Source organism: Pantherophis guttatus, chromosome 1 (genome assembly GCF_059756535.1).
Source record: "Pantherophis guttatus breed Tessera chromosome 1, ASM5975653v1, whole genome shotgun sequence".
Taxonomy (NCBI): Eukaryota; Metazoa; Chordata; class Lepidosauria; order Squamata; family Colubridae; genus Pantherophis; species Pantherophis guttatus.
Window position 1 is genome coordinate 88,433,337 of NC_142063.1, and position 15,569 is coordinate 88,448,905.

The 15,569-nt window shown below is 33.9% G+C and overlaps 1 protein-coding gene across 2 annotated transcripts in view; it reads left to right on the plus strand.

Annotated features, from left to right (window-relative positions):
- NELL1 (neural EGFL like 1) overlaps window positions 1-15,569 on the plus strand; it is a 564,211-nt gene that overhangs the window by 391,521 nt on the left and 157,121 nt on the right. For both annotated transcript variants that reach the window (XM_034417254.3, XM_034417255.3), the window contains exon 14: window positions 688-810. In XM_034417254.3, coding sequence (XP_034273145.2) covers window positions 688-810 — 123 coding nt within the window. The remainder of the gene's footprint in view (window positions 1-687; window positions 811-15,569) is intronic.

Below are 15,569 nucleotides of genomic sequence, written 5' to 3' on the forward strand. Positions count from 1 at the left end.
AAAGAAAAAACAGAAAGTCCAGTTGCCTCTTGAAAAAGCACCTTTGGGACAACCATGACTTGGATGACTGAGAATATCCATAGACCTTAAAATGGAGTGAGAAGATGTTTCTTTTCCCTAATTCGCCTTTAAACCCCTTTGGCATAATTGGTCCTATCTGAGCTTCAGGAAAAATACTTATTCCGAATTCATTGAATCAAATAAAATATTAATGCTACTTAAAATTGAGGCCACCCTACCAGGTTCTATGTTCCAAAGGAAGGTAAAAGAGATGATATTGTTAATTCTAAACAAGGACCCAAATGCAGTATACAAAAATGTGTCCTAGACACATTGTAAGTTGATCTAATGAGTAACATGTAGCATCATTAACATGATGAATGATGCTTTGGAAATAATTCAGTATTCAACATTTTGTTTTACTCACTTCTACTTTGCTAATACTTTTATCAGGTAGTGTCTTTCCCCATATCTCAAATACATGAGATGACCAGGTATAAATCATAACCTGAAATGGACTTGATGTCAGATTTCTCCACTGAATGTCTCTTTTGTGCTGTTCAGCTGTCTCAGCAATAGAGTCATTAGTTATAAATGACTTTTGAAATGTCAGATCAGCACGCTGAAAATTTATTCTACCTTTCCTCTCCCTTACATTTTCTTGCATTGTTTTTTTTCCTTCTGTAGAGCGTGATGAATGTGACAGTGGACAGCACAACTGTGATGAGAATGCAATCTGTACCAATACAATCAGAGGACACCGCTGCACCTGTAAACCTGGATATGTGGGGAATGGGACCATCTGCCGAGGTGGGTCTGTTGTACTAACAACTTAATAAAAGGACCCGAGGCTATTAATATTTTCTGACAGTTGCCTAAATTCAGGCAGTTTGAGATCTGGGTAGGGCTACAAATTCCCACTCTGATTTATCATCTGGCAACTCCAGCATTTGCAGCCATTATGAGAATTGATTCGTGCATAATTTGCTACTGGGGAAAGATATTCTGAGGCCCTTTCAGTTTACTGCTTGTGCTTATTGCCAGTTAGCATAGTTTATTAACTCATTTCATTGTTGTACAAACTGCATTTTTAAGCACCGTGGTATCATGGATCCCCCTGTTATCTTTTAGGCTAGGTGCACATGGCTTTTAAGCAAGGGTAACTGCCTTTTAAACAAGATCCATGTGGTTTTTTAAAAGATGACTGTATTTTTCGGTGGTAGAATAAGCTTCCAAAAGCTGGTGAATATGAAAAGTGGCAGACAGATAGTGATTATTTCATTCTTTGGCACAGTTTGTTTTACAATGCTCTAATATGTAGTAGTCTGCATTTCAGAGATACCATTGTTTTTGCAAGTAGAATGTGTAATCCTAACATGAAAAGGACACCAGATGAGGGAAGGTTGCATCAAACTATATGTCATTAATGACCAACCATAAGAACATGTATTTTTCTCAGTTAACCCATATCCAGACTGTATTCCAGTGTCTGTTGAGCTATGCCTGTTGATATCAAAGCATGGCATAAAGCCTTAAGCCACACTATACAATGGTGGAAAAAGATACTTGGGTTATATATTAGCATGTTTGAAGCAGTGGTGAAATCCAATTTTTTTTACTACCGGTTCTGTGGGCATAGCTTGGTGGGTGTGGTATGGCTTGGTGGGCATGGCAGGGGAAGGATACTGCAAAATCCCCATTCCCATCCCACTCCAGGGGAAGGATACTGCAAAACCCCCATTCCTTCCCCACTCCTGGGGTAAGGATATTGCAAAATCTCCATTCCCACCCCACTCTGGGGCCAGCCAGAGGTGGTATTTGCCGGTTCTCCAAATTACTCAAAATTTCCGCTACTGGTTCTCCGAACTGCTCAAAATTTCCACTACCGGTTCTCCAGAACCTGTCAGAACCTGCTGGATTTCACCCCTGGTTTGAAGGTAATAATTAGCATGTTTGAAGGCAATAATAAAAGTTAACAATAAATTAAAAAAACCATAATAATCAGTACATGCTGAAAGAAAAACCTATTCTGACCCAAGTTTCCGGGACAAGATTATTCAAAATTGGCATTCATACATACATATCAGAAGATGGTAACATCTGTATATATTATAACTAAACTTTTCCCAGACCCAGATCTATAAATGATTCTATGGTGAGTATCCATAAGAAACAGCTGGAAGAATCATTCCTTTTGGTCCAAAAAATGTTTGTTTTAGAACAAGATGGCATTAATTATTCGCACTGGCAGTCCATAGAGAAATTTATTAAGGAAGCCAGAAACATTTCATTTAAGAAAACAAAATACAGAGCATAGGTCAAATCTCTATTGAATAAATAAAATAGATATGAGGCTACTTACTTTTGTTATTTTGTTTGCTACTTCTCTACTATTGCCTAAAGAAAGTAGTTCCCATATAACACTTCAAGTAATATAACAAACCACCAATAATAACAAACCACCAATAATAACAAAAAACCAAATCACCTAACCAATTGATTGATTATGTGCCATCAAATCATTGCTGATTCTTGGCAACCACATATTAATAATAACAAGTTAAATACTGAACCTGTAGTTCCAATATAAATGTATACAAAAAAGTTTGTATTAGATTCCTTTATCAGACACTTTAGAAATCAGTCAGCTACTAGATGTAGCAAGCTCACTTTGGCAGTTTTTCTCCAGAGTAGGAATGGGCTATAAATTCTGCTTGATTTCTCTACCAGAACTAGCATACAAATTGCTCTGGAGGCTGAAGGTAAATACCAAACAGTCTAGTCACTCCTTGGGTATCCCAGCTATCACCCTTACTTTACTCTTTAGTGTGTTATTTCTGTAGCCCAAAATAAGCTATAGGGCAATGCTATAGCTCAATCCTTCCTTTGGTTTCTGCTGTTCTTTTTGCTTTTTCATCTTCTGTTACTCATTAGTCCATTTTTTGAACAGGTTTAAGTTAATGAGCAACAGGAAATTCTGAAAATGAATAGTGGGACACTAACAACCATGTACCACTCTTGTATATAATACTGCTCTAGTGCTTAATCTATAAAATAGGCAAACAAAATTATTGGGTTTTTTATTATTAGTGATTGTTATGATACTATCATGTACTAGTTACAAATATTAGACTGGTGATTACTCAGTACAGAATATTTTTAACACCCCATGATCATGGAACACTTCCTACAGAAATCAGGCCACCTTCTACTCATAATTATGTTTTACAGAGACAGTTAAGACTGGTTCTTTCAGGCTTTTAATATTATTTTCTGATTTTACTGCAGCAAATGTTCAGCCTGCTGTTTTTAATCATATAGCTGGAATAACCTATATTTCTTGGCTTATTTTTTAAGTTTTTCTTTATTGTTGTTTTTTCTCAACTTTTCATATCTTCTCAAGTGTTGGGTTGGTAGAAGAATAATTTTTAGATGTGTCAAAGAAATGTATCTTCAAATTTTCTATAATCCCTATTTTTTTTTGCAGAAACTAATGTAGATAACTTGATTATGTATGCATAGTCTAACAAAGAATGTTAATTACATGCATGGTGAAATAGTAGCTGAAGGGGACCAGTCCATATAGTTTTCTATTCTTGTTTTTAGTAGATAACAAATGAAAATCAAAGCATTTGGTGATAATGTAGAGACCAGAGAGGGAGATTTTAGATAATACAATCAATTCAGGTATAAATTAAATGCTCACAATGATTCTAGCAATTTTAAAAGTCTATACACAATATATTTTTTAAAAAGTTTCTGCTCAAGAATTACATATTTGCAGTTTATTCTTGCCCATCTTGGCCAGTAACCCAAATTACATTTTTCTTCTAACTGTACAGAAGCTAAATTGATTGAGTTTGCTACTATTATTTCACTAAGTTATTTGTTATCATAATTATATTTGTAGCATAATGATTTTGCCTGCTCTTTTTTGTTCTTTTCTATCCCACAATTGGATAATGCGGAATTAACAACTATGGGTGATATAAAACTTGTATGAATTTCTGTTTTTTATAAACTTGTTTTCAGTTTAGCTTATGTCAGTCAACAAAACATGCAGTAGTTCTTAGGGAATGTATAGCCTCTTTGTTATAGATTCAAAACTATATCTTAAATTTTTTAAGTGTTTCTCATTAAAGCTATTTCTTATTTGGATATGATAATAGATGTCATCTCCTTTCTTAAAAACTCTTTTTTTTTTACACACCCAAAACAGTTCTTCCTCTGAAATTATCTTATGCATCATAATCCTGATCAGCATAATTATTGCCCATCATATTGTATCTAGTAATACAATTATAGGCTTGTATCTCCAGCCTTCAGACATTCATGGATGGATATCAAGTGGAGATTAATAGCTGGAGGCCCATAATCAGAGCTTTACTTGATTTCAGGAATTCTATTTTTACACGCTTGTTCCCCGTTAGTTTGTCTAATACTTGTACTTCAAGAGAGCAAGTGAGTTCTTTCTTATATCTATTTGACTTCAGCATTTATAACTGCTTTTTACATTTCTTTGTAAAATCTCTGGTGATCTAGAGAGGGACACCTCTACTCTCAGCCCACTTCTGAAAAAAAAAATCTTTTGAGCTCTGGAAGAGGTTTTTTTTTATTTGAATGACCTCAACCCTATCTGTCCTTCTCTGGCTTTTCTCTGGTTTTAATTTTAATTCTCATGCTATATAATTTAAGGCAGCAATTTATATATTTCACTTTCTAATAGCTTAAATGTTTTGCTAAACTGAAGATTTTTCATTTGCACGAAAAACACTATGCATGTATTTAGCCAGGCACAATTGTTTGCCAATGGTTAAGATTTTCAGATTTTCCATAAATCAATATGCAAATGTAAAAATAAGTAAATATTAGGCAAAAGCTTGTATGTGTGCGTAAGATTGTGACAGACTTAATGTGGGCACAGTGTCTCTTTGCTATTCATAAACAAACAATCAACCATGAAAAAAAAAAGGATATTGCTGCTTTAAAAGTCTCATTAATTTCTATAAGATGACTCATTAAAATAGGACATTTTTCCAGGCTTGTACAGAACCCTGTTTTTTTTTTAAGATTATTTTAATTAATAACAAGAGTTACTGCACTTGTTTGAGCTTCAAAGAATAATTCAGATAATAAAAAATAATATTTTGAATTTGTTTCAAAGCATGAAGAGCTGTAATACATATGTTAGTGAGTATTTATCCCATCAAATCCTGCTATGTTGTCTATTTATGGGAGAGAGTGTTCTGGAGCACCACTGTATAATTCCATCCTCTGTTACCCAGAGCATGAAGATCATCCCAGATAAAGCAAGAAGGGGCCTCATTGGAGAGTAGTGATAAAGGAAGTCGCTGGATATAGGAAGTGGAGGCAGAAGATCACTTTAATGACAATGGCAAAGGCATCATTTCATATTGTGTGGGAGAAGGTAATGGCAAATCACCTTTGTAGTTTGCTAAGAAAATCATATGAATATCCGTGGACTGTCAGAATCCTGAATGTGGAATAACGTCATAACTGCATAGTACCAGTGGTGGGTTGTCCCATGATCGGGTAGGTTCGCAAAAACAGGTAGTAAAACTGGTGGGAGGCCCCACCCACTGCCCCGGATGTCATCATCAGCGATCTGCACATGCGCAGAAGCAAGGCGTGTGCACAAAGCAAGCGTGCACACGCGATCCCATTGCAAACCGGTGGTAAAGGTAAGTAGAACCCACCCCTGTGTAGTACGATGTACTTGCAAGGCCGGCACAACATGTAACATATTCACACTGGTGCAATAGGACTGGGTGGTTGTTAATATGATTTATTGGGTTAGGGATTTTCTGTCTTCACTGTGAATTGTATTGCGTTGTGGGGGGGGGGTGTGCATTGAGGGAGCTCAACCAATCTCATTGTACATATGTTGTGCACTGACAGTAAAGATTTGAATTGAATGAATAGCTAATATATGGTGATTGATGATGTAGTGCCAGGTGATGGGCCCCTCACTCAAATAGGTACTCAACATGCTATTGAGGAAAAGCTGAAGATCTTTTAGAATACTAATGGTGTTTATGATGTGTCTAGATTAAAGTTTTCAGGATATCTGCTTGTTGATATTGTCACACAGCAAAAGAAAATCCAAAATTGCAAAGGATGAATTACAGTGGCAACATGGAACATAGGAAGTATGAAAATGTGAAACTCTGTGAAAAATGAAATGATTCTACTTACACAGTGACATTTTAGGCATCAGAGAATTGAGATGCAGTCAAATTGGATGCTTTCAGTCAGAATATCACTCAAAATGAAAAACAAAGAAAAAATTGTGTTTGTTTCCTAATTAGGAAATATATAAGAAGCAAAGTACTTGGATACAGTGTACCAAAGGTACTTCTTCCAAAAGGCACCTGGACTTCCTTTTTCTTTGAATATGTTTTGTTTCTCATCCAAGAAGTTTCTAAATGAAGAAATTTTTGGATGAGAAGCGAAACATTCTCAAAGAAAAAACCAAGAAAGTCCAGTTACCTTTTGAAAGAAGCACCTTTGGGACAACCATAACCTGGTTGATTGAGAATCTCCAAAGACACTTGGATACAGTGCAATCAAAAATCGAATATCAGTTACACTTTGTGTTTTTGATGACTGTCTAAGATTATACTCCAATTTGAAATTGGTAGAACATGCAAGCAAGATATGCTATTTGTGTTTTGGAGACAAGTCACAAAGTGGGAAATATCAATGAGAAAATGTAGTTGGATTTTGTGAGATAGGAAACTGAAAAGATGTAGGAAGTTCAAATGAAGTAGGAAAATGACTTAATTTCTACCAGTCAAACAATTTGTTCATTGCTAATGCAATCTTCAAACAATAGATGATGCCTTTCACCAGATGTAGTAAAGACAAATTAAGTTGACTATATTATTGGTAGAAGGAGATATAGCAAAATTGTGATCAGGGATGACTGTGGAACAGATAACAGATTGCCTACATGCAAGTTCTAAGTTAAGTTACAATAGAAAAAGAAAAAGGAAACATTAGGAATCACTTTTAAATGCTGATTAGCAACCAGAGGAACTACAGCATCAAATCAAATAAGAAGATGCATATGGATGGAACACAATCAAATGTGTTCTAAATTATGATTAATAATTTTACATGAAACCTGGAAATGAAACAAAGATACACTTTAAAAACATTAACTAAAATAGTGGGATACTTAGGATAATATTGATTTAACCTTTTACATTGAACCACATTAATAACTCAAATAGGAAAGTTGAAAAGTGACTTACATTTTCTACTTCATCTCTCTCTCTCTCTCTCTCTCTCTCTCTCTCTCTCTCTCTCTCTCTCTCTCTCTCTCTCTCTCCAAATTTAATAATGGTTTAAATTAAAATAATAACCAAGGCATGTTGAAAATCCCTATATAGATATATAAAAAGAAATATCTTTGTTCCATTTAACTGATTTACATTACATTACACTGACATCAGTGGTGTGTAACCTTTTGATGCCATGTATTTCCTTTGAGAGATGGGAGTTTTCTTTGCTCTATTAAATCAATTCTGTTTTAGGATTTACATTACATCTTTTTAATATGGATATTTTTTTTGTAGCTAATCAGGGTGTTATGCAATTGTATGATAGATAAAATTTCGTACATCTCCAAAAAATGAACTCATAAAAATGCTTTAGGACCAAAAGTGTAAATGCATCAAAAAGCAACGCTTTCAAGCCTTTTGTAATTATACCATATGCTATCACTAAATTAAAGTTTAAGAAATCCTAGCTCCCTGTTGTCCCACAAATGATTCCAAGGAAACTGTCCAGCCTTCTTTATATGGACAGTAGAATCTTTTTATTACACGTGCAAATGGGTTTGAGACATCTGCTTTCAGCATTGGGGAATTATCCTAAAATAAGCTTAGTTAATCACCAAGTATTATGGGATCAGAATCTTTTTTTTCCTAGGTAATAGATAAAAAAAATGTATGGAGGATTTATGACTGGATTATAAAACAAGTTATATCATACTGTTTCATAGGGATTTTGTTTTCTGAAACAACAGATGGTATGAAAATTTTTATGCTGTTAGAATGAAAGCAGAAGAGTCAATTAATGTCATATTAATGTTTCAGAGGCAAGATGGTTCAGGTGAATACTCACTGTCTGAAAATCCTTCATAGCAAATTATATTCACAAATCTTTTTGGTGGTAGAAATTCAAGAACATTGGGCGGTATGAAAATAATGCTTTCCTCTGACAGATTGATATCCATAAATAGAATGTATTTCTCCTCCTTCAGCCCCACCCCATCTGTTCCTAAATAATGGGTGATTCTTTTTCAACAGAATGATGGGAAGGGACTGCAGGTGGAAGAGAGGAAGAAAAATTCTCTTATTTGATTGGAAATAATCACTGAAATTGATCATTTCATGGAAATCACTGAAATACCTATCAGAATTCCTATCAGAATACCTATCAGAATTCTATACAACATGTACTGAAGATTACCATGTACTGAATTCCAGGAATAGCCACCTATGTTGCTGTTTAATCTGCTACTGAAATTAGAAACTGGGATAGTGTTTATTACAATGCTTACAGTCATATTTATAGGAAAAACAAAAAAATCTAAGCGTTCAGCTTTCTATAATGCTAATTTCTTTTTTCAAATATAAATATGTTTTCTTGATTTATAAATGCACACATAAAAAATAGAAGATTTCTATGCGCTTTTACGTATATTATTAACTTTTCTTCCAATTTTTTTCCAAGCAATTTGCATATCTTTTAAAGAAATCTGAAATATTAGTGGTAAGGAATTTTCATTGACATGTGTTGAAAAACAAACTCTATTAAGTATGATCTTATCAGGATTTTCATGACTCAGTCCATTTCTAGAACAAATGGGTAGAGGTTTTATAGCAGGAGATTCAAACTTGAAATGAGAAAGGTCCAAACCATGACTGCTATTCAACAGTGGACTAGCCTACCTCCTGGAACCATAAGTGTTCTTTCATTGGAGAATTTCACTGAAGATTGGATAGCTATTTGATTGGGATGGTATGATGTCTTCTTGGACTAAGATTGGATTAGAAAAACCCTGAGATCTTATATAAGTGTTTCTCAATATAGCAACACACATATATGTTCTTCCTTGGTGAGTTCTTCCCACATTTCCTTTATGTGTCTTTTTGTTGATTTTATTAAAGTTTAGTATAAGATAGAATTCAAATAGAAACAAAAGTGAAGAAGAAGAAAGAAGGGAAGTGCAGAGGGAAAGAAAAAAAGAGTAGTGACTTCTAACTTTTTTCAGTGCAGTAGAATATAAAATAAATTATAACCTCAATCTTTTGCTTTACATTTCTAAATAATTTAAGCCATTTTGGTAACAACAAAGTCATCAACATCTAAAATCAACATTTCATGTTTTGCCATCCTTTCTTCCATTTTGGGAATCACTGTCTATTTCTATCTTCATGTAAATATAATTCTCACCCATCAAAATATATAGTAACAAAATTTTAAATTTTATTTCAAGCTCTTTATGCATCAAACCTAGAAGAAAAAAATCTGGATTCAGTTATATAATTACTATATATATCTTATTGTTGTCATATGTTCACCCTTTTTTGTACATTCCTATTGGTAAACATTTTTGTAACATATTCTCTATGAGTAGTTTTGTTACTAAACAAACTTTCAACTGGGAATTTGAACGACAAATCACCTGCAGAAAACAGATGTGATCCTGAACTCCCCTAGCTTCAAAACTTCATTTATAAGAGGCATATTAAACCAACTATTTGCAGTAACTTTGTATCTCCATCAATTTGCAGGATTTGTAATCCTACTACTTTCTTGAAGTTTCTCACTTTATGCAACAATTTTAAGATTTGATATATCTTGCAGCCTTTATCCAGAATTTAACTGAAGAATGTTATCAATAGTTTTGTAAATAGCATATATAAAAGGGTAGTATTGCTTATATTATAATAAGATTGACATTTCAAGGTTTAAATGTGCATCCCTATTATTGTCTTTAATATGCTGTGTGAAAATATAACTTTATATTAAAGTTAAAATGAATATTATCAGAAAGTGGAGAGAGTGGCATTTCACATAATAATATTTAGTGAAGGTAATTTTTTTAAAAAATGGAATGAATAAACTCAATGAATTTCAGATTTTAGAAAATATTTCAGACTAACATTCAATATTTCTTGTATTAATTAGGCATTTGATCTTGCTCCAATCTAGTTTTCAAAGTTTTAACTTTATATTTCACTACAAAATATTAAATTAAAAAAAACCATGCTCCTTTAAAAAGATTGCAGTATTTATGGTTAATTACACCAATGCTGAAATTAGAGGGTTTTTTTTTTTTTGGCCATTTCTTGGGAAACAAAAAAGCCAAACATTTTTCTAAAAAAATTTTTCTCACTAATTGGAGTAAGGTGGGAATGCTATCTCAATTTTAGTTAATATCAGGAGGATATATGTTGTATACTCTTTTTTTTCTTTACAACCCAAGACATTGGTCTCTCCCTGCCTTACATTTTTGCTTTGTTTTTTTTAAAAAATTGATTTTAAACTTTGTCACTCTTCATTGCTTCACAGCCCTTGAAAATGATAAATGTACCTATTTGCTGGGAAGAATTTTAGAAAGGCAATATTGTTCTTATATTGTCCCCTTATAAGTTGCAGACCACTTATTATCCCTGAATTGATTTTCTTTACTACTTTTTAATCATAGAAAAAAGGACATAAATATTATTTATATTTCTCTCTACCAAATAGTTGAAAAATGCTGGAGAGTCTGCTGCAATGTGGAGAGGTAAATTCAGTAAATGTTGATTTTCATTTTTGCTTGTGATCTGAAAAAAGATATCTGAAAATAGCATCTCACTCTTCAGCAAAATGTTCAATTTTCAAGACAATCTGATAACAGTAAGTCTCCAAGAAGAACTGATAAACTATTCTGATTACTAAATCCAAAAGCCTAATTAAATGGAGGAAATTTAAAATCTTTCAATTGTTGGCACATTAAAAACTTTCAACTGTTCCCAATTACCAATGAAAATGGAAAGCAGAATCTATAGTTCAACATGTTTCAAGACATACATTTCTCTCCTATTGAACATTCTATCCGTAGAGATTTCAATAGTAGGGTTTTGATGACTTTCCATATTCTTTTGTAAGAAAAAAATTTAAAAATCATCTTGGAGATTACTTCTAAAGGATATAGTGTGGTTTTCTACTCTTTAAAGTAAGAAGCACAAAAATGAGTAGTGTAAGTCCTAGAACAAAGGACATAAATTAAAACAATGAAACTCCCTGTACAAAAAAATAAGAAATAGCAATTCTAGAAATCCTAGCTTTAATTTTGGAGAAATGTTCTGACCTATATGTCTTCCAGCTCAGGGGTGGGTTCTACTTACCTTTACTACCGGTTCGCAACACATGCACGCTCACTTCACTCAGAAGCTTCTGCACATGCGCAGATCACCTATGATGACATCTGGGGCAGTGGGCGGAGCCTCCCGCCGGTTTTACTACTGGTTCTTGTGAACTGGTCCAAACTGGGAGCAACCCACCACTGTTCCAGCCATTCAAAAATGTTAAAAGCAGTTGCCATTTCCCCAAACGTTTTCTTTCTTTTATAGCTTCTGGTGAACAGTGCTAGTTGGTGGCAAAATTATTTGTCATAGAAAAATTCTGGAACCTTAGTTGACTAAAGAAAATGTCAATGTGTCTTTTCTTTGTGTATGAAGTGCTTATTGCAGATAACATGGGAGAGCAGGGTGCTGCAGGAGCCTTCTTAGAAATGTCCAGATTACCCAATGCTGATTTGTTCCTTGTTGTAGAAGTAAATAATCTTACTTAACATTGGAAAACTTAATAGTATTTGTCATTGGTGGTGTAAGGCTTATAAATTTTACCTACAGCATCCAATGAATGCAGTAACTGATCACTGATCATTTTAGACTCTGCAGGAGTGTGAGCTGCATTTATTCATATTTACTGTTTATGGCAGAAAAATAAAACTAGCACATTAAAATGTAGAAACTTTAGTGTGAATATTTTATGATATATAACAAAATGTTTAGTTGTGTTTTTTAAAAAAAACAAATTGCAGCTAAAAACACAGGATTTCATTCCCAATAAAGTATACTAATAATATAATTACTTAGTTTCTGGAAATATGGCTCGTTGCTATAATTATACCCAAATACTATAGAATGTATGGAACAAGATATGTCTAGTTTATGACATTCAGGTTTTTTTTTAATTTATCATCATGGATGTACACAATATTTAATGATTCAAAAATTGTAACACAATCCGAAAACAATAACCTCAACCACTTATGCTAAATCATCAGCAAATGCTTGTAATTTATACTCTTCCTTTTTAATTTGTGTCTCCTTTATCTCTTTATTTTGTCTTATATTTCTAGTTAACACCTCTAGAGTCAACACAAATAACAATGGGAATAGAGGATATCCTTGTCTTGTTCCTTTCATAATATTAACTTTCTCCGTCATATCTCCATTTATTATTACTTTTGCAAATTGTTTACTGTAAATTGTCTAATCATCTTTATAAATCTTCCCCCAAAATCCATAATCTAAATTTTAAATTGGTTTTTTAATATTATTTAATTTTTATCTATTGTCGGGTTGTTTTATTGTTGTGAGCCCTAAGTCCTACGGGAGAAGAGCGGCATATAAATCTGACAAATAAATAAATAAATAAATAAATAAACTGTAGTTGTTTTATGAATTTCCAATTCTCATTATCAAAAGCTTTTTGCGCACCAAAAAAATCAATGCCATTTGTTTTTCTGGATGTGCTTCATAGTATTCTAAAATATTCAAAATCATTCTCATATTGTCTCTAATTTGTCTCTTTGGTAAAAAGCCATTTTGGTCTACATGTAAAAACTCATTCAACAACCTCTTCAATCTTTTCGCCATTATTGATGCAAATATTTTGTGGTCTGCATTTAGCAAACATATCGGTCTATAGTTTTTAACTTGTTGCAAGTCTGTATCAGGGGTGAAATCTAAATTTTTTTGCTACCGGTTCTATGGGTGTGGCTTAATTAGTGGGCATGGCTTGGTGGTAAAGTGACTGGGAGGGCGCGGCTTGTTGGTCAGGTGGGTGTGGCCAAGTCAATGTCACTTCTTTGCCCTTTTTTAACCTACAAAACACAACACAACACAACTGGCTCACCCACAATATAAAAACAGCTGTGCTAGATTCAAAATGGCCCCTGCAACAAGCAGGAACCTCACACAGCCATAAAAAAACCAAAAAAAAAAAAAAACAACTTTCACACTTTACACACACAAAATTCCACATACAGCTTTGTGAGATTTGTGTGTTTGTGTAGTTAGAGTGAAACACTACAGAAACACACTAAATCTCAGAAAGCTGCATAAATATTATTTTATTTTTATTTATTTTTATTTTTATATAAAAGCAGCTAAATTTAAAACTTCCTAAACTTTAAATGGCTAGGTCTAAAAAAAGAACAACTAAAAAACCCCAATTAACTATTTTTTTAAAGCTCCCAAAGGGGAAAAAAACTTACCCAATAGAACAGGGATCTCCAACCTTGGCAACTTTAAGACTTGTAGACTTCAACTCCCAGAATTCCTCAGCCAGCTTTGCTTTGCTGGCTGAGGAATTCTGGGAGTTGAAGTCCACAACTCCCTGCCTGCTTGATTGCAGGCAGGGAGATTCAGTTGCTTGCTGATGCAATCGATTGCAGGGATTACAGCAAGGTGTTGCGACCAGCAGCTAAGGTAAGCAAGCTGAGGGGGGGGAGGGGGAGGGATCATCAGAGACATTTAAAAGGAAAAAAGTTTTTTTCTTTTACATGGCTCTGGCGATCCAAGCTGAGTTGCCTGATTAGCAGGCAACTCAGCTGGGATCGTCAGAGCTTGGCTGGTCAGAGCCATTTAAAAGAAAAAAAAGGCTCTGATGATCGTGCGGATCAGCTGGGCATGGGGGGGTGGGGCAAGGGATTTTTGCTAACGGTTCTCCGAACTGCCCGCCACCATCGCTACCTACTCGCCCGAGCCAGTCCGAACCGGGAGCATTTCACCCCTGGTCTGTATCCTCCTTCGGTATAAGCGTTATATAGGCCTCCCTCCATGAATCAGGTATTTTTGTGTTCACTAAAAGATCATTAAATACTTCCAGCATCATATTACTATGTACAGCCTGAAATGTTTTATACAGTTCTGCTGGTAATCCATCTGGACCTGGTGTTTTGCCATTTTTTTGTTTTTTGATACCTTCTATCACTTCCATCATCATTATCCTTCCCTCTAAAGCTTCCTTATACTCTTCTGGTATTTTTGATAAATCAGACTTTTCTAAATATTGCATAATCTTCTCTTCAGATATTGTCTCTTGCTCATAGAGTTTCTTATAGTATTTCTGTACCACTTTTTTCTTTTCCTCATTTCAATAACATAGTTGTCCTTCTTCATCTATTAATTGATTAATTAACTTCTTCTCCTTCTCCTTTTTCATTTTATATGCCAGCCATCTACCTGGGTTATTTGCATTTTCAAAAAAGTTTTGTTTAGACATCTTTTTTCTATAGGCCAAATCTTCTTTTTTAATAAATTCATTTCATGTTTTTTCAAATCAATTTTGTTTTTGATCCTCTCACTTTCCGTGTTTTTTTGTAATTCCATCTCCAATTTCTTCTTGTATTCTTCTTCCACTTTTTCCTGTGCTTGTCTTTTCTTTTTATTTCTTTTTCCCACATAATTCATTGCCAATCCTCGAATGTATGCTTTTACTGTATCCCACACGTTTTGTAGTGAAGTATCTTCCTTTCTGTTTTCCTTAAAAAAGAAACCCAATTCTTTCTCTACAGATTGTTGAAACTCTTTTTCATTTAATATTGTCTGATTCAATGTCCATCTTAATCTCTTTCTTTGTCCCTTCCATGTAGTTATAATCGGGTTATGATGCACCCAAATACTTGTTTCAATACTTATGTCCTGTACATTAGCCAATAACTCATTTGTCATCCACATCATGTCTATTCTGGACCATGATTTATGTCTAAATCTTTGATACCCATTTCCTCTACCATTGTGAAGAAGGCCTTTAGCAGCGTTTTTCTGGGTTTCTTGTTACCTTTTGTCGTCTTATAGTCCCAGTCTACTTCCCTTATCGCGTTGAAATCTCCCATTATACAAATATTATCATACTCATATTCTATTATTTTCCTGTGCAATTTTCCATAGAATCCTTCTTGTTTATCATTTGATGCATATATCGCCACAACAGTATTTGTTTATTGTTTATTATTACTTCCACCATTAAAATCGTCCCTTCTTCATCCACATATATTTGTTTGGGATCTAATTTCTTTTTGATGTATAATGCTACACCTCTTTTACTTTGATGTGTCAATGCAGTAAACAAATTGCCCAATTTTTGGTACTCTAATAATTTTTTGTGATGCTTTCTAATAGAAACTTCTTGTAAGCATACTATGTTTCTCCAATTTGTTTAAAGTCCTTTTCCTTTTTATCACCGAATTTAAG